The 23,866-nt window shown below is 40.8% G+C and overlaps 1 protein-coding gene across 3 annotated transcripts in view; it reads left to right on the top strand.

The window, feature by feature from the left end:
- Positions 1 to 4,516: 4,516 nt before the first annotated feature.
- Positions 4,517 to 23,866, top strand: part of LOC124554733 (plancitoxin-1) — a 31,199-nt gene continuing 11,849 nt past the window's right edge. The window contains exons 1-2 of one of the 3 annotated variants that reach the window (XM_047128382.1): positions 4,517 to 4,619; positions 11,829 to 12,015. In XM_047128382.1, coding sequence (XP_046984338.1) covers positions 11,905 to 12,015 — 111 coding nt within the window. In that variant the 5' untranslated portion in view covers positions 4,517 to 4,619; positions 11,829 to 11,904. Of the gene's footprint in view, positions 4,620 to 4,776; positions 4,931 to 4,974; positions 5,069 to 11,828; positions 12,016 to 23,866 lie in introns of those variants that run through there. The other 2 variants (XM_047128380.1, XM_047128381.1) reach the window with 2 other exon arrangements.

The raw sequence follows: 23,866 nt of genomic DNA, 5'->3' as shown, positions 1-23,866 counted from the left end.
CCATCTTCGATTGTTTGCAGATGATGCTGTCGTTTATCGTCTAGTGAAGTCATCAGAAGATCAAAACAAATTGCAAATTGGTAATTGACCCTAAATAATGAAAAGTGTGAGGTCATCCACATGAGTGCTAAAAGGAAGTCGTTAAACTTCAGTTGCGTTATAAATAAATCGAATATAAAGGCCATATTTCAACTAAATATCTTGGAATTGCAATTACAAACAATTTAAATTGGAAAGAACACATAGAAAATGCTGTGGGGAAGACAAACGAAAGACTGTGTTTTATTGGCATAACATTCAGAGATTATAACAGATCTACTAGACCTAGAGACACTGCCTACACCATGCTTGTCCGTCCTCTTTCGGAGTACTGTTGCGTGGTGTGAGATCCTTACAAGATAGGATTAATGGAGTACATAGAGAAAGTTCAAAAAAGAGCAGTATGTTTTGTATTATCGTGAAGTAGGGGGAGAGAGTGTCGATGACATGGTATGGGATTTTGGGTGAACATCATTAAAATAAAGCAGTTCCTTCTCACAAAATTTCAATCGGCAACTTTCTCCTCTGAATGTGAAAATATTTTGTTGAGACCGACCTAGATAGGGAGAAACGACTATCGTAATAAAATAAGAGGAATCAGAGCTCTCACAGAAAAATGTAGGTGCTCGTTTTTAATGTGCACTGTTCTACATCTTCATCTACATCCATACTCCGCAAGCCACCTGACGGTGTGTGGCGGAGGATACCTTGAGTACCTCTAGGTTCTCCCTTCTATTCCAGTCTCGTATTGTTCGTGAAAAGAAGGATTGTCGGTATGCCTCTGTGTGGGCTCTAATCTCTCTGATTTTATCCTCATGGTCTCTTCGCGAGATATATGTAGGAGGGAGCAATATACTGCTTAACTCCTCGGTGAACGTGTGTTCTCGAAACTTCAACAAAAACCTGTACCGAGCTACTGAGCGTCTCTCCTGCAGAGTCTTCCACTGGAGTTTATCTATCATCTACGTAACGCTTTCGCGATTACTAAATGATCCTGTAACGAAGCGCGCTGCTCTCCGTTGGATCTTCTGTATCTCTTCTATCAACCCTATCTGGTACGGATCCTACACTGATGAGCAGTATTCAAGCAGTGGGCGAACAAGCGTACTGTAACCTACTTCCTTTGTTTTCGGATTGGAATAATAGAAAATAATTGTAAAGGTGGTTCGATGAACCCTATCCCAGGCACTTAAGTGTGAATTGCAGAGTATCGATGTAGATGTAGATGAAAAAATACGCCAGAGTGAAAGTGAGTTGGAACGGAGTCAGCTGCAGACAAGGAAGAATGTTATGCGTTGCGAAGCAAAACACAGCTGGCAGACATTGTGAAGCAGAGGCAGCTGGGTGTGGTACAGCAATAACTGATGCTACAATGTGCTAGAGGAAATACAGAAGCCTTTCCTCGCTTGCCACAATGGAAGTGTCCAGAGTATGTGCCTTACACTCTAAACATAGTCTGGATGGTACAAGCACTCAGCCATTGATGTACTAAAATATTGTCGTCTCGGTATCACTGCCTACACCACGAGCATGTGACAACTGGAGCGACATCCCGGAATGCGGTACAGAATCTGCTCTTCGACCATGGGACGGGGCAGCCTGGCCTGAGTCACGAGAGAGCCGTTGCTGGAGCAGGGAATTGCCCACCTCCTGGAGGGAGGTTACAGCCATCGTCTGCCACACGCTGTTCCAGCTGGGGACGTCGCTGATAGTAGCATTCGAGTGACGCTACACTCGGCCCCCCTCTTTGCGCGGTCAGCAATGACAAATATCTATTGTTTCGCACGAGAGAGAACTGGAGCCTCCATCAAGCCGTTCCTGGTGTATTACGGCCAAGTAATTAAACATTTCTACTGCCGTCGTAAGGCCTTATAGCACTCTCCATGGGTGACAATGCGAAGGGACATCTAACACACCGATGGAACCAGTGGTTAGGGCTTCGAATTAATAGGCATTTTCCTGTGTTAAAGATATGATTCGGTTTCCCGTTATTCTGACTGATTATAACATTTAAATAGCATTTACGATCAATGTTCTCACAAAATATCTCTTATTTTTGTGTAATAAAAGCTTAAAAATCATTAAATATCGAGATTTGGTCATGTGATCGAAAATGCTCTGCTATTGGCTGACGTTCCAGTGACGCCACAGGCTAGGAATACGACGAAGCTATCCATGTGTTGTAGGAGCGATAGCCGAAGTAACGATGTTTTTACGCACCTTTCCTTGCAAACAATTCATCCACTTAGTGATGGAAAACGCAATTACAATTTTGAAATAACAATAGAACGGAATTTTACGAACGCTGATTGTGGAAGCCTCGGTTGATGCGCTCATGCCCCACCCATTTCGAGTGGCGGTATGAGCAACAATGGTCTCTGCTCTTTGCAACATAATTAAACTCGCTCAAAAGTAAGGAGCTGTAGAAATTTTTCAAATGAGTCCGTAGATTGTAACTGGAGTGTCGACTACCAGTCACGAGCTACGACCCAAAGCACAATAAAATTATTCTTACCAAAACTTAGTGCTGATTTCCTCTGTAGAAAACACTCAGCAGAGGAACTGTTCGTAGCAGGCGTTCAGTAGCGCAATGGATAGTGTATGTCCCTAAAGATAAGTAGGTCATGTCTTGGAATCCTGTAAGGGTAATACATTTTTAAAAGTTTTACACGAAAGACGAAAATAGGGTAAGCAAGAACTGATTGTAGCTTGTTTCGATTGTGGAGGTATTATAGACAGGGTGATTCTTACCACTGTGTACAAACTTTAGGGACTGATCGATGAGAGGATACAGAACAAAAAATTCTAATAAACGTATGTCCGGAAATGCATGGTTTCCATGCTAGAGACCATTTATTCTATCATACTTTGTTACAGGGACTGCGGTACAATATGCACTGTACCACGCAGCCACAGTTACAGTATGCATGGTTTCCTCCTAGAGGGCGGTACTGTTCCTTCTATGTCACGCCCTAGCGCCCTCTCCTACCACAGTACTTGTTGTGTTATGTCCGATGCACTTCTATTCCTGACTCACCTTGTAGTTGATGTTATAAAGCATTGCACACAGTGGTTCCATATTCGAATTGAGAGCTTGCCGACATGGTGTTTATTTACGGAAAGCGAAATGGTAACAGATGGCAGGCAGCAAGATAGTATCAGGAGACCTATCCCCACTGACAACAACCACAGTATTCAATGTTTGCGACAGTGTTTTGCCGTTTGTCTGAGACAGGGCGTTTCAGCAAACAGGAAATCATGAAGGACATACCATAAACGTTCGGTCGTGACTTCCAGCCCATTTCGCCATTAATGTCCGTACGCATCTCAATCACGTCTTCCTGTTCAATGGATCGGACCAGGGGGACGTCATCTTATAAAACTCGACCATCTACCACTATAACAACTGAGCTACCGAATAAGTGAGACGTAGTTGGGAAAACGACAATTTTCACTATTAGTTTAATTTCGTTGAATCACGTCATACTTCATTGTAACAGTGGGAGAGCATACCTGGGAGGTAAGTTGATGTTAATTTCACAGTGCAATACATTTTTAATTTTTTAGTGAACGTGTGAGTCGACATGATGGCAGTTTACCAGTACAGTGCAACCACATTTTATCCATCTTCTCATTCCCTAGGACACACAAGGACAACTTGTCAGGAGTTTTTATAGATGTATTTGTACAGTGTGGTACTACACGCCTTTTCTATCCCATTTTCCGGAACGTACATTCCAAAACAAGGCATCACTGTGAATTAGCATTATGACAGTAGGAGCAGCGAGCTAGCCAGTGATGCCATTGGCATCTCACGACTCAAATGGAGCGTTTTAGCGGACCTTCAAATTATATTAATTTCATTTCCGTTTTTATAAAAGAATACTGAAATTCAACTGAAAAAACGGATGTTAGGAGGATAAAAAGACATGATTAGTCATTTAAGACAATTTCCAGAAGAGTCAAATACCCTACTATGATCCTTGTGTTTTGCATCCTTATTTCAAACAGTTCAGATCAAGATGGGCCATCATTATTTTTTGGTGGGATGAGAGCTGAAGTATGCAAAATACGGCCTCAGCTATGTATGTCAGATGTTGCTGAACCATTTTCCAACGCTTGGCTTCCACAGATAGAAGAGTCGATGAGAAATTTGTTGCTCATCGCATAGTGACAAGGTATGGAGAAAAGATGAATGCACGAAAATAAAGTTGAAAAAAAGGCTGAAGTGTATAATATAATGGGAAATCTGACGCAAAAGCGATAAGTTCTTTCTATTAAAGGACTTAGAATTATAACAGTACAAAATGATATTAAGTTGGAATCAGGTCACCAGCAGAGAACAACCATGTCATATAATATACATAATAGAAGACCTTTCTTTTGAAAATGAGTTTAACTTCGATGTGTTTTTATATCTTTTCAACGAAAGTTGTTGGTTATCGACAAGCTGATTTTGTGTTCCGCGCCACGCAAAAATCACTGAGATTCGGATTTCCTGCCTGTGCTTGCCTCGCTCCATAACCCCGAGCTGTAAATGCACGTCAGGGTGCAAACACAGGAGTTAATTTCGCAGAATTGTACAGTATTATGAATTTTCAAACTCTAATTTACCCTGTACCTTAAAATATACGTTGACGTATCAAATACCGCTCTAAATAAAGTTCGAAGGATGAGTAAATAAATAAAAAGTCGATGGCTGTGAATAGTATCGATTGAAAGTCGTACTAATGTCGATTAAATACGAATATTGGAACGAACTGTCAAATTTTTAAAAAACAATGTTTGTGGTTGACTTGTTTATTTTTATTTTGGCATTGAGTGTGGTGATGTCAGATTGTTACCAAGAATCAGTGCGGTGTGTTGATGAAGAAAATAATGCAGTTGACTGGTGAGATTTGTGGGAAAATGTAACGGAACACTAGAAAAGTCACCCTTTCGCCAGTGGTGTCTGAGTCACAGGCTCGGCGAAACTCACATTACATAATTAAGTTTTGAATTTATTATGATTTGAAAGTTTTGAAACAGAGTATGTACGAGCTGAAAGTTAAATTAATTGGCACACTAAATTCTGAATGGAAGTTCATTCAAATTGTCCGCACCAAATAATTTTATTTGAAAAAACTGTAGACAGAACGATATGCAGTGTCTATTTCACTAATGTTTTGTGTAAGAACGTAAAAGAAACTGAGTTTAACGACCAGGCTAACGGTGGCGCGATCATTATGTTCTTTTGTGGAGACATTGCCGGATGGCTTAGCTCGGAGACTACCGTAAAAGTGCCATACGACACTGATGGCTTTGGATTCACAAACATCATCAGGGATTGGTAATTGCTGAATGAGGCAACACAGTGTTTCACACTAGACTATCCAACAGATGGAGTGCGACAAAATAAAAAAAAAAAAAAAAAAACATCCAGACGTCCACATGTAGATTCTCTATGGTTTGCCTAAAGATTTAAGGTTAATGCTAGAATGGCTTCTTTGTAAAAACACAGTACATTTCCTTCACAATCAAGCTGAAGTTTTGCTCCATTTCCCGGGTCAACTGAACCTACTGATACTGAATGTCTGCTTCATCCTGAAATATATGGATGGTGTGTTTCATACATGCACAGGCAACATGAGAACAGAACACTGACAATATTTCGTTTGTGTCTCGGTTAGTTCTTGGAACATAAATTGTGATGACAGTCTGATCTGTACTATAGCCTTAAGTATAGGCTAGGTCAGAGGTCGACAGTTTGGTGCTGAGTTGGCAAAGGAGTGTTGAATGCTTCGGTTAATCCACGTTATCTTCCTGCCTGCCTTTTTCCATCTGCCGGTGTTATCCAAAGACCTTTAGAGTATACTATCATGTCCCAATAATAGAATTAACCAGTATGCTGTGTTTAATATCTACTCGTTTTTGCACAGTACTCTTTACTGTGGATCATCTACTTTCTTACTAGAGAACAGCCTCAGTTTCAGGTGGCATAGGAATTATTGTTACAATCATTAAAACTGTAGATCGTATGTGCAGTCTGTCACACGTTTACGGAGTTTACTATTTAATTTAGTTATATCCATGTGTAGTGAATCTTATTTCCAGTAATTTGCTGTGATTATATCATGTTTCATTTTATTTATAAGATAATGTTTTTTGCATTGAAAATATGGTTACATGTTGGCTGTTTATGTGTTAGCTTTTTACGTAAATCTTGATGTATATTTAAATTTAGCATCTGAGTCTATTAGGTCCACTACAGTTTCTCATAAATGTAAACAACCTTTTGTCTATTGTACATACAGTAGAATTAGTTCTTTTTGCGGATGACATTAGTACTGTAATCAATCCAAACGTGTACATACAGCAGTAGAAAAAATTGTTAATAATGCTCTTAAAACTATTATCAAGTGGTTTTCTGTGATTGGTGTCACTCTCAATTTCAAAAAGACACAAATATTTTGTGCTGCACATGTAGGTGTACTACACCAGTGATAAGTGTAATTTGGTGAGAAAATAATAACTTGGATAGAAACATCCAAATTTTTATGTGCCTATATTGATGAGAACTTAAACTGGAAAAACACACATTCTTGAACTCTTAATCATTGCAAATTTTGGGGAGACAAATTGTTAAGTTGGCGTATTTTGTGTACTTTTCATTCAGTAATGTCGTATGGAATAATGTTTTGGGGTAATTCGACTTTAAGAAGGAAAGTTTTCGTTGCTCAAAAATGTGCTGTAAGAATAATATTCCATGCTCATCCACAATCATCTTGTTGACATCTAGACTACTGCTTCGCAGCATATTTATTCCCACATGAAGTTTGTTGTAAATGATCCACTGTAGTTCAAAAGGAACAATGATGTGCATAATTACAATACCAGAAGGGAAAATGATATTCATTACTCCACATTAAGGTATTCTTTAGCACAAAATTATGTATTGCTACCCTCCCCCCCCTCCCCCACTGCCGTTCCAGCTTTCAGTTTGGTACAGATTTAAACATAAGGCTTAACTATCAGCCAATTTGTTAGCACAACCAGATATTCTACTTTCACATCTGTTGGCTTTACCAACTCACAAGCAGGTTGTCACCTTCCAACATAACGTACACCTTGGGCTGTGCTACAGCCCAGTCTGTCGCCACAACCACGATTTCATGGAAGGGGGGCGGGGGGGGGGGGGGGGCAGTGCAGTACCACTCTTTAACCCAAAAAGATGGGCACAATGCTGCTACTAAAAATTTTAATCACTTACCCAGTGATACAAAATGTCCAACAGACAGCAAAGTTAGATTTGAAAACAAACTGAGAAAATTTCTCCTTGACAACACCTTCTATTTCGTAGATGATCAACTTATAGCTATTTTTACACATGAATGCGTAATGTGGAAATAAAGTGACTATTTCCACATCATTATGATTAATTGTACAAATGATCCATGGAACATGAGAGTGAATAACTTCAGAAACCCCCATATTGGCTAGAAGTTGTCAAGTATTGATGATTTCCGTTTTTTGATATTATTCTCATTGTATATCCTTAACTTACAGCAGACATCAAAAAAATATTCTTATGACTCCCTACTTATCTCAATTTTATGTGAGAGTAAGGTTATGAGTGCTAATATTATTTTAAAATTAGGGGCAGTTTGTAACACAAACTTAACAAGAGATTAAATGCACTGCTAGGTGGATCTCATTATGCTATGTTCGCACTGACTGAGCTATGCAGTTCACTTTCACAACTTCAATTCTGCTAGTTCATCTCTCTTACTTTCCAAACTTCACAAAATCTCTCCAGAATACCTTGGTGGACCCACACGTTTGGGAGAAAGTATATTGCAGAGAAATATTCATTCTGAAAACAACCCCAAGTCAGAGGTTAAGCTCTTTCTTTAAAATATCTTTCCTCCAGGAGCACTAGTTCAGCAAGGTATGCAGGAGAATTACTGTAAAGTTTGGGAAGTAGTAACAAGTAGAAGAATTTTAACCATTACATTCTGTAGATCTCGGGGGAGGGGGGAAGTACCCTGCAGTTGGAATAAATCGCAGGCCACACTCATCTACAAGATAGGTAGTAGTAGTGATCTAAAAAAAAATTGTCTGATATCATTGTTATCTATCTACTGCAGAATCCTATAACATATTCTGAGCTCAAACTTACTGAGATATCTCAAACACAGTGACCACCTCTGCACTAACCTGTACGGATTCTGAGAACATTGCTCACGTGAAACCCAACTTGCACTTTTCTCACGTGACATCCTGAAAGCCAGGGATCAATGTGGTCAGGTTGCTGCCGAAAAGCATGTGACTTGATACCAAACTGATGATTAGTAACAAAACTATGACAGTATAAAGTAGGGTCTGTTGAACAGAATTTGTGATGAGATTGAAGATATCTTGGTAGGGAGGGCGTGGAATTTATTTTGGTCAGCAAATCGATGACAGGTGTAGTATTAACAGCAGTTGTGCCTCAGGGAAGTGTGTTGGGACCCTTAGTGTTTGGGTTGTACTTTAATGAATATTACTAGTGGCCTCAGACTTTTTACAGATGAAGCAGTTAATTATAATGAAATGCTGTCGGAAAAAACTGCACAAATATTTGGTCAGTTTCATAGTTGTACTTGATTTAACTATTCAGAAATGTAAAGTTGTACTCTTCAAAAAATGTGAAAACATAATATGCTGTGACTGCTATATCAGTAGGTCACCATTGGAATCTGTCAGCTAGTACAAATACCTGAGATTAACAATTTGTAGGGATATGAAATGTAATGATCTCATAGGTTCTGTTGTAGGTAAAGCAGGCGGAGACTTTGATTCATTGGTAGCAAAATGGGAAAAGACACTCAGTCTTCAAAGGAGACTGCTTTATTTACTTATTTTCATTTTTTTAATTAAGCATCCATTCCTCAAATCTTTGATATATGATATAGCTTACTTTGTGCATAAGAACACAGTTTTTAATGGATGTTACATAAAATAAATAATTTGAAGCACACGATACACGACAGCAAATAATTGAAAAGTAATACATTAAAGTAATAGTACAATCTAACATAGAGTACAATAGACACAAAAGCAATTTTGGATACATAATACAAAAACTGAAATAATTCAAATTTATGTCAACAGATATTCATTTACAGTCTAATAGCACCTGCCTTGCAAATGTGTTTTTAAAGCCACTTTGAATTTTTGTTTTTCTTTTATTTTCTTAATGTGATGGGGAAATTTATTGTAAAGCTTTTGCTAGTTTTCAGTGGTCCATTTTGTCTGAATTCTGGTTGCATACTCACTGTGCAGGTCTGATTTTTGCCTGATGTCATATGTGTGGATTGCTTGATTTGTACATACTAAGTTGTGTTTAACTTCTGAAATTTTCTTGATGTAAGTAATTATCTCAAGAATGTACAGGCATGGCAGTGGTAGTATTGGGAGTGCTTTGAAAAGGGGTTTGCAAGAGTTTCTGTGCGTGGTATTTTCAATTGCTCTAATGGTTCTCTTCCGTGTTATAAAACAGCTGTGAGTCCGCTTGGCCATAACACACATTTTTTTATCTTTCTTTTGTTGTACACCTAGCAAGTGTGTATTTTTATGTCATAACATATTGCGCTAGCTTGTTGCTGATGTTTAGATTAGATTAGGTTAGATTAATACTAGTTCCATGGATCATGAATACGATATTTCGTAATGATGTGGAATGAGTCAAATTTTCCAATAGATGACATAATTAAGTTAATTTAACAACATACTTAAGTTAATAAAACAACTTTTTTATTTTTTGTGTTTTTTCATTTTTTTATAATTTTTTTTTTCTTAATTTATATCTAAAAATTCCTCTATGGAGTAGAAGGAGTTGTCATTCAGAAATTCTTTTAATTTGTTCTTAAATACTTGTTGGTTATCTGTCAGACTTTTGATACTATTTGGTAAGTGACCAAAGACTTTAGTGGTAGTATAATTCACCCCTTTCTGTGCCTGTGTAATAAATGTGTGTGTTCCACTTTATGTTACCCTGAATCCATATTCCTAGAAATTTTGTCGAGTTTACAGTTTTTAATTGTTTATTAAATAGATTTATGGTGGGGGTTAATGATGTTCGTTTTGTGTGGTATGAAGGTGCATTGCAACAGTTTTTTCTGTGTTAACAAAAATATTGTTATTGGTGAACCATTTTGCAATGTGTGCAGTGCAGTTTTGTACTTCATTACGTAGTTCTGCAGTAGTTTCGCCTATTATCAAAACATGTGTATCATCCACAAATTTTATATATGTTTGGGTGTTTCTGGATATGTCTAGGTCATTGATAAATGTCAAGGACAGCACTTGGCCCAAGATAGAACCTTGGAGCACACCATACTTAATTTCTTTTCCTGTAGAGTGTCAGAAGTTTTCTTTCTAATGCATGATTTCCACTATCTGCTCTCTGCTTTTCAGGTATGATGTTACCCAGTCATGTGCCAAGAACCTGATTCGTACATATTCTAATTTTTGAAGCAATAAGTTGTCTATCACATTAAAACTCTTGTGAGGTCCATAAATATTACTGATACATGTCCTTTCTGGTCTGTTGCGGTCAAGGCTCCATTTACAAAATCAAAAATAGCAGTTTCTGTCAACAAAACACTTATGTAACCCCCTCCCCCACCTAAAATATTGCTAAAGTGTGTGGACCTGTACCAAATAGATATAATGAGGGATACTGGACAAACACAAAGGAGGGCAGCACAAATAGTGACAAGTTTGTTTGACCCTTGTGAGAGTGCATGGGAATTCTGGAAAACCTGAACTGGCAGACGCTCAAAGGTGGTTGCCGACTGTCTCATGAAACATTATTTACAGTTTGGAGAAATGATATTTGGTGAGGAATGTACTACAGATTCCTACATATTCCTTTTGTAGGGACCGCTAAGATGAGGTTAGATTAACAACCACGTGCACAGAAACATTTGAGCAGTCATTCTTCCTGCACTCCATAGGCTAATGGAATGGGAAAAAAACGTAGTAAGTGGCTCAGTGGGAAATATACTCCACTGTGCATGTCACATGGGTTTGCAGAGTATTGGCATTGGTTAGTCTGTGAGATTGGGTTGTGAGTCATGTGTGCGCAGCTCCGTCAGTAAGAAATGCAGGGTTTCAGGTTAAAGTCTTGTAATCCGTCAGGAAAGTTTCAAAACTTTAGTGCACTACACACACATTATCAGCATATCGCTTACTCTTAAAACTGTTTTCTCCTCCTCCATATTTGGCTCTACCTGACCCGTCCTTTGCTATATTCCATATCGCCTTCATTTAGTTGTGTAATATGGTGGTCCTCTTTTAGTTCATTTGTTTGACATCCAGATACTGTCTTTGGAGTAATTGAATCCCCCAGTACAGTTTCACTAAACTGCAAATGAACTCTCATCTTACAAACTGACATATGCCTCAGGCTATGATGCAGGTCAGTCTGTCACCAAATCTATATTCCACGAAATAATATATACACAAAATATATTACTGGTGTTCTGTTATCTTCCTGTTTGCACACATACAGTGTCATATGCCACAACATCGTTAAATCACAGGATGAAGCTGACATCCGGCGTACATTGTGCAATACGCTGGAAAAATTACCTGGTGATTGAAATGCGTGTATTAGATTCTTATCTGTGTCCTTTGTTTAATCATGTGACATAAACTGTCTTTTCTAAGTAGTGTGAGAGTTTTTAAAGGCAGTATACACAGGGAGAAATGCTTTTTCCATATAAAATATTTTCTGTATTGTGATTATGTGCTTTTGCCAACAGGTACGTCATTTATAAGCTGCCAAAGATAAAAGCTTCAGACAATGTGTTAATTAGAAATGGCCTTGCATATCTATACATGACATCCAATGCAAGCAAAGGATGGGTTTTATCCTCAAAATCAGTAAACAGCACTGATTCACTGCCTGGCAGGACAATGAGTCAGCTGTATGAGTCATGTTCAAATCAAGTAAGACCTGTTACTATAGCATTTTCTCTATAAGTTAATTTCATACAGACAAAATATCAGAACTTCAATTCATTGCAGTACAAAAATAATAATATTTGAAAGGCTACCTTATGGAATGCCACTCATTTTTACAGAATCCAATCATGTTGTCATGACAGTTTTCTGTGTTCAATGTTGACAGTCATTAAGTCTGTGTCATATGTCTCATGTTGTGAACTGACATAATGGACAATAGTCTGTATAATTTCTGAAGGTTACAGCAAAAATAATTTTCTTTTGTTTATGAACATATTTTTGTTTTCCAGACTAACTTTAAATTGTAGGTTAATCTGACAGAATTTAATTATTATATAAAATAAATAAATCTTAAAACAGAATCATGGTGCGGTAACATTGTCCATGTTAGTGGCTACCTATACACACTTCAGTTGATGCTTTCATGGAGAAAAAGGTTTAATATCATGGTTGTTGTTTAAACTTTTCACCAGCTTTGAATGAAATATAGCTGTGTTTATGGAACTGCAGGGTTTGTGAACTGCACATATATAAATGTGGTGTCAGTGTATCACATCTGAACAGATAGAACTGTTGAGAGTATACCATGTGCATCATTAATATTAAAGAGAAAAGTGACTTGTCAAAAATTTTCAAATGCTATAGATACACTGCATTAGAATAGCTTGTTATCAATGTGATTCATTGTTCACCACATATATACTCAGTGAACATAATGCCACCATACACTTGCAAATTAAAGTCCACCAGTGGAAAATAGCTTCTGTTTTGACAGCAGTTTCGAAACTGGACCTTACCTGTTGAAGAGTTTCTGGCTTGCATGAAAGTGATTTTCTGTTTGCTAAGAAACATTGAAAAACAAACATAGTCACTGTGTAGGGTGGCAAAAATCCGGGAATTGCTGGAATGATTCTTTTTTTGGTCTTGTGTCATAGAATAAAATAAATTATGACCATTTTCAGATCTCTGTGCTCATACAAGCTACTGTAAATGTATGTTAAAAAAATGATGCTGAAATAACATTAACAGTTGGTTCAATACTGTACTGACAATGATTCAGTGCTATAAAATCGTATTGACCTGTCTTGAAGAGAAGGTACAAGTGTACTCGTAAACATACATTTATACTGTCATCGGTCATCATTTATTGTGTTCTGTGATCCATTTGCGGATAAAGAACCTTTTCAACAATTCTTTGATCACTTTAATCCTCCACAATGGCAATGTCACATAGTATCAAAATGATGTCACATCTGACACAGAGAGGTATCAAAAGGCTATATTAGATTAAATACAAAATTAGTAGTGAAACAATGAAAATTAGGTGCAATAGATAATGATTAGCATGCTAAAGTTCATATCAGTATATTTTTGCAATAAAATACTGCACTGTCACTTATGCTATTTCACTTTTAAGCCTTGCAAAAAATAAGTAACAGGATTGTGAAATATATCTAAAAGTATTCCAAACAGATAAATATGCTGAATACGAATGCCATGAATATGTGGGACTAGAAATATAAAAGTGATGAAATGTGACATTTCTTACATGAGAGCATACTCGATCTTTCCCAAATTAAAGCAATATAGTATTAAATGTTACTTTTGGACAGAGGTTTACAATAGAGCATTGTTCAAAATTTATGCACAAATTATGTCAAGGAAATTACATTAGGAACAAAAATAGCTAGTGAATTCGCAAAACTGGAAGACTGGAGCTCCCTAATAGTTCTGTCAAAGTTAGTAATATATTAATCAACAGTGCAAAAAAGTACCTCCAAAGTTGAAACTCATGATATTTGTATTTTGAAAATTCTGAAGTCATGTGATGGTTACATTTTTTGTAGGAAAAGTTTATGTGGAATTCACAAGGATTATTCATTAATATGTAACTCGCACTCAGTGTATATATAACGGACGTTCAAAAAGAAACAAGCCTGAGGCATAATTACAGAAACCAGTACGGGTCCGGGGGTAATAATAGGCCCGAGGTATTCCTGCCTGTCGTAAGAGGCGACTAAAAGGAGTCTCACACTCCTTTATGTGATGGTCCCCTGTAGGGTTTGACCTCCATTTTTCAATATTTTCCCGAAGAGCAAGCCAATTGGGGAAAAGCGCCTGTCATGGTGCATTGTGTCCATCGTGCATTGAGATCTTTAGCCCATTTTCTCGCCATCACATTGCAGTCCTGCAATTTTCCATCTCTTGGGCAAGGACACCTTTCTGGGTGCACTTCCCACCATGTACTGTGCAGTGTCACTTTCTGTGCCGACGATGACCCTGGACTTCTTTGTACCTCATACCCAGCACAGTAGCCAGTCTGTTGTGGTGGGCCTGCCATGTATCCTGTTGGTTGTAGCCCCCTGACAACACAGGGATCACTCTGCTGATGCCTGCGCCGCTAACTCCCCATGTATGCCAAGGAGTAGATGCCTGTCACCCTGGGGCATCAGGACTCCCGGCAATGGCCATCCTGCCAGGTGACCTTTAGTGTGGCTGGGTGGTGCCCATGGGGAGGGCCCCTGGTCGGAGGGTCGGAGAGGGTGGCATCAGGGCGGATGACACGCCATGAAGTGTAGTACATCATCTCTTGCTGGTGGTCTGCCGCCAGCAGGCTCTAAGTGGGCAAAGTCTAACTTAAATGCTAAGAAATATGACCCTAAGTCATTCCCCTCCCTGGCCACACACCACGAGAGGAACGCTAGCCTAAGGATGGCAGTGAAGCTCCACCTTGGTACCTCATATGTACGAGAGTTGATAGGGAATCTTTAATGTCCGTGAAGCCTTAGTTTCTTGTGGAGCATTTGGAGGACACGTTTGGGGAGGTGGAGGGCTTATCCAAAATGCGCTCTGGGTCAGTTTTGATAAAAACGGGATCCTCTGCCCAGTCATGGGCATTATTCACTTGTGGCAAGTTGGGGTATGTTTCTGTTACCATCGCGTGTCATAAGAGCTTAAATATGGTCCAGGGTATTATATTCCACGAGGACCTTCTTTTGCAGTCTAACGACGAGCTGCGCACCAATTTAGAGTGGCAAGGTGCTCATTTCGTCCGGCGCGTCCATTGGGGTCCGAGGGATAACCAGGTTGCCACCGGTGCCTTCATCTTGGCCTTCGAGGGTGACACATTGCCCCGAGAAGGTCAAGGTGATGGTCTACCCCAGTGATGTCAAGCCATATATCCCTCCCCCGATGCGGTGCTTTAAGTGCTGGAAGTTCGGCCATATGTCTTCCCGCTGCACTTCCAGCCCCACCTGTCGAGATTGTGGACGTCCATCGCATCCCAATACTCCCATCTGTGTCAACTGTGGAGAGCATCATTCACCTTGCTTGCCAGACTGCAGGGTTTTACATAAAGAGAGTAAAATCATGGGATATAAGACCCTAGACTGACTGATCTACACTGAGGCTAAGAGGAAATTTGAGCGTCTACATCCTGTGGCAATGACCTCCTCATATGCTGCTGCTACGAGAATGGGTCTCGCCCCATCAGTTCCTCGAATTCCTGTCACCTCTCAGAACAGGGAGACTACACTGCCCCCTTTATGGTGGGGGACACTTCCTCCCTATTGCTCCCGCACCACCTACTTTGGGAGCAATGCCCCCTAGCCAATGGGGATTTCAGTCCCCACTTCTGAGCCAGAGAAGCATAAGGCTTCTTCGGCTCCTCTTGGTAGGAAGGGTCCCTTGGGTCACTCCCTTCTTAGGTTTCTGCTAGTGGGAAAGATGACATCCACCAGTGGCTGAAGAGCCCAAAAGCAGCTGGTCGTAGGGCTTCACGCTCATCCTCAGTTCCGGAGACTGATTCAGTGAAGTCCTACCAGCCAGGGAAGCCCAAGGAACAGCACAAGAAATCGAAAAAGAAGACCCCTAAGAACAAGGAACTTGTGGTGGCACCCACACCACCGCTAACTGCAAGTTCTGCGTCTGAGGATGGGGTGGAGATTCTGAGTCTGCTGCGGACCTAGATCTCGCCGGACCCCTCAGACACAATGGATATAGACTGCTCAGGCAGAAAGTCGGTGGCAGCAGGTGACCCTGAATCGTAAACTGCCTCATTGAATGTTCCATGCCTTCCCAGTCTCACGATGATGTCATCCGCCAGTGGAATTGCGGCGGTTTTTTCCACCGCCTGTCTGAGCTACAGCAACTGTTAAGCTTTACATCTGCTGTATGCATTGGCCGCCAGGAAACCTGGTTCCCGGCAATGGGGACCCATGCCCTCCTTGGCTATAAGGGATATTACAGGAACTGTAGCGACTATAATCGAGTGCCAGGTTGAGTTGGCATTTATGTCCTAAACTCAATCTGTAGTGAACCTGTGCACCTTCAAGCCCCTCTTGAAGCTGTGGCTATCAGAATATGGATGACGCAGGAAATAACTGTCTGCAATGTATATCTCCCTCCGGATGGTGCAGTACCCCTGAATGTATTAGTTGCACTGATTGATCAACTCCATACACCTTTCCTACTTTTGGGAGATTTTAACGTCCATAACCCCTTGTGGGGTGACACCGTGCTTACTAGCCAAGGCAAACATGTCGAAATTTTCTGCCTCAGTTCGACCTCTGCCTCTTAAATTCATTGTGGCTTGAGGTAGTTACTCGGCCATTGATTTATCAATTTGCAGCCCATGACTTCTGCCATCTATTTACTGGAGAGCACATGATGACCTGTGTGGTGGTGACCTCTTCCCCATCTTCCTGTCACTGCCCCGGCATCAAGCCCACGGACACCTGCCCAGATGGGCTTTAAATAAAGTCGACTGGGAAACTTTCACGTCTGCTGTCACCGGTGACTGCCCCACATGGTACTAACGTTGTGATGGTTGAGCAGGTGACTACCAAAATCGTTTCTGTGGAAGAAAATGCTATCCTTCACTCTTTAGGGTGCCACCAGCAAAAGATCAGGCTTTTTTTTTTTTTTACCAGACCCCAACAGGTGTTCCTGGTGTTACCACAAATGGCGTGTTATCTACTGACGCAAATGAGATTGCCGAGCACAAAGCTCAAGCCTCTGCATTAGACAACTACCCCCCCCCCCCCCCCCTCAGCCTTTTGCACCCATAAACGGTAGATGGAATGGAAAGTCCTCTCGTTCACTACACACCACAGTGAATCCTATGAGGCCCCATTTACAGAGTGGGAGCTCCTCAGTGCCCTTGCACATTGCCCCAACACAGCTCCTGTGCCTGATTGGATCCACAGCCATATAATTAAACATCTCTCATCTGACTACAAGCGACATCTCCTGGCCATCTTCAACCGGATCTAGTGCGATGACATCTTTCCATCGCAATGACGGGAGAGCACCATCATTCCAGTGCTCAATCCCGGCATAAACCCGCTTGATGTGGATAGCTATCATCCTCATCAATGTTGTTTGTAAGCTGCTGGAACGTATGGTGTGTTGGCGGTTGGGTTGGGTCCTGGAGTCACGTGGCCTACTGGCTCCATATCAGAGCAGTTTCTGCCAGGGGTGCTCTACCACTGATAATCTTGTGTCCCTCAAGTCTGCCATCCGAACAGCCTTTTCCATTCACCAACACATTGTTGCTTGATCTAAATAAAGCATATGACACCACTTTGCAACATCATATCCTTGCCACATTATATGGGTGGGGTCTCCGAGGCCCACTCCCGATTTTTATCCAGAATTTCCTGTCACTCCGTACTTTCCGTGTCCGAGTTGGTGCCTCCCATATCTAGGAGAATGGGGTCCCACAGGGCTCTGTATTGAGTGTGTCACTATTTTTACTGGCCATTAACAGTCTAGCAGCAGCTGTAGGGCCGTCCATCTCACCCTCTCTGTTTGCAGATGACTTCTGCATTTCTTACTGCTCCACCAGCACTAGTGTTGCTGAGCGGCACCTACAGGGAGCCATCCACAAGGTGCAGTAATGGGCTCTTGCCCACGGCTTCCAGTTTTCAGCTGCTAAGTCATGTGTCATGCACTTCTGTCGGCACCATACCATTCATCCGGAACCAGAACTTTACCTTTGTGATGATCCACGCACTGTAGTGGAGACATATCGAGTCTTAGGACTGGTTTCCGATGCCCGATTGACTTGGCTACCTCACCTTCATCAGCTTACGTGGAAGTGCTGACAGAACCTCAATGCCCTCCGCTGCCTGAGCAACACCAACTGGGGTGCAGATCGCTCTACTCTGCTGCAGCTCTACAAAGCCCTTGTTCAATCCTGCCTTGACTATGGGAGTCTGATTTATGGTTCAGCAGTGCCCTTAGTGTTGTGTGTACGTGACCCAGTGCACCACCGTGGCATTTGCCTAGCGACAGGAGCTTTTGGGACAAGTCCGGTGGCCAGCGTCCTTATGGAGGCCGGAGTCCCTCCATTGTAGAACCAACATGCACAACTGCTCACCAGTTATGTTGCACACATTTGTAGTTCTTCTGAGCATCCGAATTATCGTCTCCTTTTTCCATACACGGCAGTTCATCTCCCACATCGGTGGCCCAGGTCAGCACTGTCAATTGTGATGCACATGCGATCCCTTCTGTCTGAACTGGAGTCCTTCCATTTACCACCTCCCATCCAGGTCCATCCGCATACACCTCCATGGTGTACACCTAGGCCACAGATTCGTCTGGAGCTTTCACATGACCCTAAGGACTGTTACTCCTGCTGCTCTCCGCTGTCACTTCCTCTCATTTTTTGACGTGTTACGGGAGTTATGAAGTGGTTTAACCAATGGCTCAATGGCTGATGGTCATGTTGGCGTCGCCTGCATCCACAGAGGCCATTTTGAACAACATTACTTGCCGGATGACTGCAGTGTATACACTGCAGAGCTGGTGGCCATCTCTCTTGCACTTCAGTATATCCATTCGTTACCCAGGGAATCGTTTCTTTTGTGTACTGACTCCTTGAGCAGCCTACAAGCTATCCACCAGTGCTACCCTCGCCAGCCTTTGGTGGTGTCCATCCAGGAGTCCATGTATGCCCTGGACCGGTCCCGTCATTCAGTGGTGTTTTTGTGGACCCCAGGACACGTCAGCATCCCAGGCAATGAACTTGCCAACAGGCTGGCCAAACAGGCTATGCAGAAACCGCTTCTGATCTGCATCTCTGAATCTGACCTGCGCTCTGACTTATGCTGTAGGGTTTTTGGGCTTTGGGAGACAGAATGGCTTAACAGTACACACAACAAACTGTGTGTCATTAAGGAGACTACGAATATGTGGAAGTCTTCCATGCAGGCCTCTCGCAGGGAATCAGTTGTCCTCTGCTGGCTCCGCATTGGCCACACTTGGGCGACCCACGGTTACCTCCTGCGCTGTGAAGACCCGCCTGAACGTTGGTGCGGTGCCCAGTTGACAGTGGCCCATATTCTGGTGCCCAGTGACAAAATCTTCTGTTACCGGACTCATTGCCGCTAATTTTATCTGACAACGTCTCATTGGCTGATTTAGTTTTACGTTTTATTCGTGAGGGTGGGTTTTATCATTTGATCTAAGTTTTAGGGCATGTCCTTTGTCCCTCTGTGTCCTCCACCCTAGTTCTTGTAGAGTGGAGGTTTTAATGTGTTGCAGAGTGGCTGGCTTCTCCTTTTTTATTCTCATGGTCAGCCAGCCATGGTAATCTGCTTTGTTGTTTTAATCTCTTCATCCCATTTCTTGCATTTCTATGGTTTTCTTTTCCCCTTTTGTCCATTTACATGTTTGTTGCCCTTCATTGTTCTTGTGAATTTTCCTTTCATTCCATTTTGATTTGTCAGTCTCGTTTGTTTTATTCGGAACAAGGGACTAATGACCTCATAGTTTGGTCCCTTTCCACCTCTTTTAATCCAACCAACCAACCAGTACCTGTATGTTAGAAGTATTGATCCTGGCTGTTGAGACACTTGTCCCACTGTGACACAAGGCAGTGAATGGCTGTCTCATAAAATTCCCAGGGCTGTGATGGTAACCGGTTCCGCACGTACAGCTGGACATCATCGTCCAAGGTGAATCATTTGCCCCTCAGGGCCTTTTTAAGGGGACAAAAGAATGGCATAATTACAAGGAGAGAGGTCTGGACTGTATGGAGAACCTCCCATTTGAATTTCTGCAGGAGTGCTGCGACTGTGTTGGCCATATGAGGCTTTGCAAATGTGAGGCTTTGCATTGTCGTGGAGCAGTATGACCTCATGGGTGAGATTGCCTGGTCATTTTGATTTGATCACTTGGCAAAGGGTGGTCGAGGTTTGTGAGTAACACTGGGAATTTACTGTTGTCCCGTGCTGCACGAAGTGAATCAGAAGGGGGCAATTAGTGGTCCCCTTACAAAGGCTCTGAGGGGGCAAATGATTCACCTCGGACGATGTCCAGTTGTACATGTGGAACTGGTTAACATCACAGGCCCAGGCATTTTTTGAGACAGCCATTCACTGCCTTGTGTCACAGTGGGACAAGTGTCTCAACAGCCAGGGTCATTACTTCAAACATACAGGTACTAGTTTCTGTAATATGCCTCTGGCTTGTTTCTTTTTGAATGCCCCTTATAATTCTTATTGCAACCGTGTACATCATATACACATATGCTGTCTTCCCTGAAGCAGAAAGTAATCTGACAGCAAAACTGCTACGGTCACAGGTTCGAATCCTGCCTCAGGCATGGATGTGTGTGATGTCCTTAGGTTAGTTAGGTTTAAGTAGTTCTAAGTTCTAGGGGACTGATGACCACAGATGTTAAGTCCCATAGTGCTCAGAGCCATTTGACAGCAAAACACTCTGACGAATCACAGGGCAAAACATGAGTAAATACAAATGGAGTGGATGTGGCTGTAAGAATATTGCTGGGATTTCATTCTTTGTCCCTGTACCTGAACCTAAGGACCCTATTTCAGCATTGGGCTTGCTGTTTATATTGTCTGCCATGTATTATTTACTGAGGTCTGCCATGTATTATTTACTGAGGTTGCAAATAGTTGTTGCAACCTTTCAGCTGCTGATAGATTGTAATGTTGCTACGTTATTGGCAAAATTTATTCTGTGCATAATAATGTTTTTTTAAGTAATATGTATTTTTTAATCATTTATAAAAATAGTACTAAATGCTACTCATTTTTAACAATGTCTGAAGAAACAGACATTGGTGACAATCTACCATTTGTACTAAATTTATGAAATTTATTTGCAGTTGCAAAATCTTTCTGATATTAAAAAAAGCTGCATTAGCTACGAAGATGTTACCTATTGATGACACATGAAAACTTGTGCTGGACTGGGACTGAAACCGCATGTTTCGTGAGCAGTCTCCTTAACCTCTTTGGCTATCCAAGCACACTTCGAGGACCAGCCAAAACTGTCTACGAACCCATCGACCCCAACTTTACTTGGATTTCCATCACGGGGTTCCAAGAAGACAAACATATTCAACACTCTTGAAGCATTGTTAAAAATAAGTATTACAAGCCTCGACAGACAAAATGAAGAGCATAACACTAGTGTTGAATATGTTTGTTCCCTTGAAAACTTGTGGTGGGAATCCAAGTAAAGTTGTTAGTGATGGGGTCAAAGACAATATGACGTATGAAAGTTTGGGTCAGTTCTAGAAGCATGCTTGGATAGCTGAAGCAGTTATGGCAACCCTTTGCGACAAGTGGGAGATGAAAGTTTGGGTCTCAGTCCGGCACACATTTTCATTACCCCGATAAGTAAGATCTACATACCTAATGCAGCTAACGTCAGAAAGATTCTGCAGTTGTGAATAAATTTCATAATAAATGTTAAATGAAAGTTATTAAAAAAAAACGGTAAAATTACTTATACAGTCTCAGTTAAATCATGTCATCATTCTTAAATATTATTTGACAGTCTTCAGTATTCATAAATTTAATTTTCAATCAATTTATCAGTATTTAGCAATGTTATGGAGCATTATTGAATGCCATCATAGACAAAATGCTGTATTGGAATCACCCTTTTATTGTGATAATCCATCATGATGAAAAGATCAGTAGCTGAGCAAAGTTTGTAAGTGGCATTAATTATAAATTACATACACTAAGAACCATAGTTATTACAAATTGCGAATACAAAATAGAAGCACAAGAACATTGTAAGCTACTTGAACTTTGCTCCTAAGTATCTTAAACTACTGAGTAACTCCAGTGTTTACTGAGCGGTGCTCAATACTCATACAAACATTAATACAAGGGGTTTCAAAAAGGACTTCACAACTTTAAAAATTCATATAAATTTATTGAAAGAAGATATAGAGCTGGGTTTAGTGTTATTTTGTAGGGAAACACATCAAGTTTTTTGTACCTTAAACTAAAGATGTTGTATGTGGCTTCTGTTGGTTATCTTGCACACATCCCATCGGAAGTCAATTTCTTCCCAAACTCACTGTAGCATTGCAGGTGTAACTTGCTCAGTAGTTGTGTAAATTCTTGCTCTAAGTTCAGGTAGAGAAGCTGGCACAGGAGGCACAAACATGATATCCTTGATGAATCCCCATTTAAAAAAAAAATTGGGTGGTGTCGGGTCTGGGGAACATGTGGACCATGTAACTGGCACATCACGACCAAACCATTGACCTGGAAAGCGGTCACAGAGAAAATACTGGACATCAGCCAGGTGGTGGGGTGATGCACCATTTTGCACGAAGTAAACATTTCATTCTTGGTCATCCTCGTTGATCTGTGGTATCAAAAATTGTTGTAACATATCCAGGTACACTACCCTGCTGACAGTTTTCTCACATAAAAAAGGAGCCGTACACTTTGTTCTTGCTCAGTGCACAAAAAAAGTTCAGTTTAGGAGGATCTTTGGTGTACTTGATATAGAAATTACACTGAACTGTTGTCGCCAACTTCGATTCTTCAAGCCAAAACACACAGTTAGCGTCCAGTGAAGGCAGCCATCTTTAACGCAGCTCCCGCTAATACTCCTTATGGTGTGATTCGGCACTACCGAACTAAATGAGACAAAACTTTACGTATTTACCTACATATTGACACTACAATCACCTCTGTAGGTAGTATGAATTAATTCATATGAATTTTCAAAGTTGTAAAGTCCTTTTTTGGAACATCCTGTGTTAATCTTTCGAATGTGGCATGCAAGGTATGGTGCCCAGCTAGCATCATAACATTTTTATGAATAGTCTGGATTCTTAGCTACATATCGAGAATAATGCTTATAATAATGCTAATTATTATGCTGCTGCTATATTAGTTTTTAAATTGCATGGGTTCGGTTGTGAAGTTTTGATACTCGCTTGTGGGGAATAACATATTATAAAATGTACTCTAAGAAGGGTGGAAGTACATAGATGTAATACTGTGCTAAACTGATTTTTGTCAAAAAGTGTAATTTGTTTAGTGAGTCAAGGTGGCATTTTCAGGAACAGAACATGGAATTAAAGCAGTTTAGTGTTTTCTGGAGGCATCACTCACTTATCTCCATCCAATGTCTTTACTGATTACTGCCTTTTATTACGTGAAGATGCTCAATGACTGGAATACACCATTTTGTTGTATAAATTAAAGCAATGGGAAATCAGAAGACCATCTTGTTGCTTCTGTACTGATCAAGAAATTCAAAAACTGAAAAGTCACTGTATGGTGCTCAGTACAGACTATGAGTATGATACTGAAAAGTACTGAACGAAATAGACTGTAGTGTTGCAGTTATTGTGAGTGTTATCGAGAGATTCTTGAGGAAGTAAAGAAAATTCCTGTATTACTAACTACTTACCTTCAAATTTCCTCAGAGCTCTCTTTACCATATATGAGGGGTAATCAATAAGTTTCCGTTGGAGGATGTTGCTGCCGTATACATGCAATGTAGTACAACTACACTGCAGGTATAGAGGTTGTTAATTTTAACT

The sequence above is a fragment of the Schistocerca americana genome, chromosome X (assembly GCF_021461395.2).
Source record: "Schistocerca americana isolate TAMUIC-IGC-003095 chromosome X, iqSchAmer2.1, whole genome shotgun sequence".
In the NCBI taxonomy this organism is placed as follows: Eukaryota; Metazoa; Arthropoda; class Insecta; order Orthoptera; family Acrididae; genus Schistocerca; species Schistocerca americana.
This window is presented reverse-complemented; position numbering and strand designations above follow the sequence as displayed.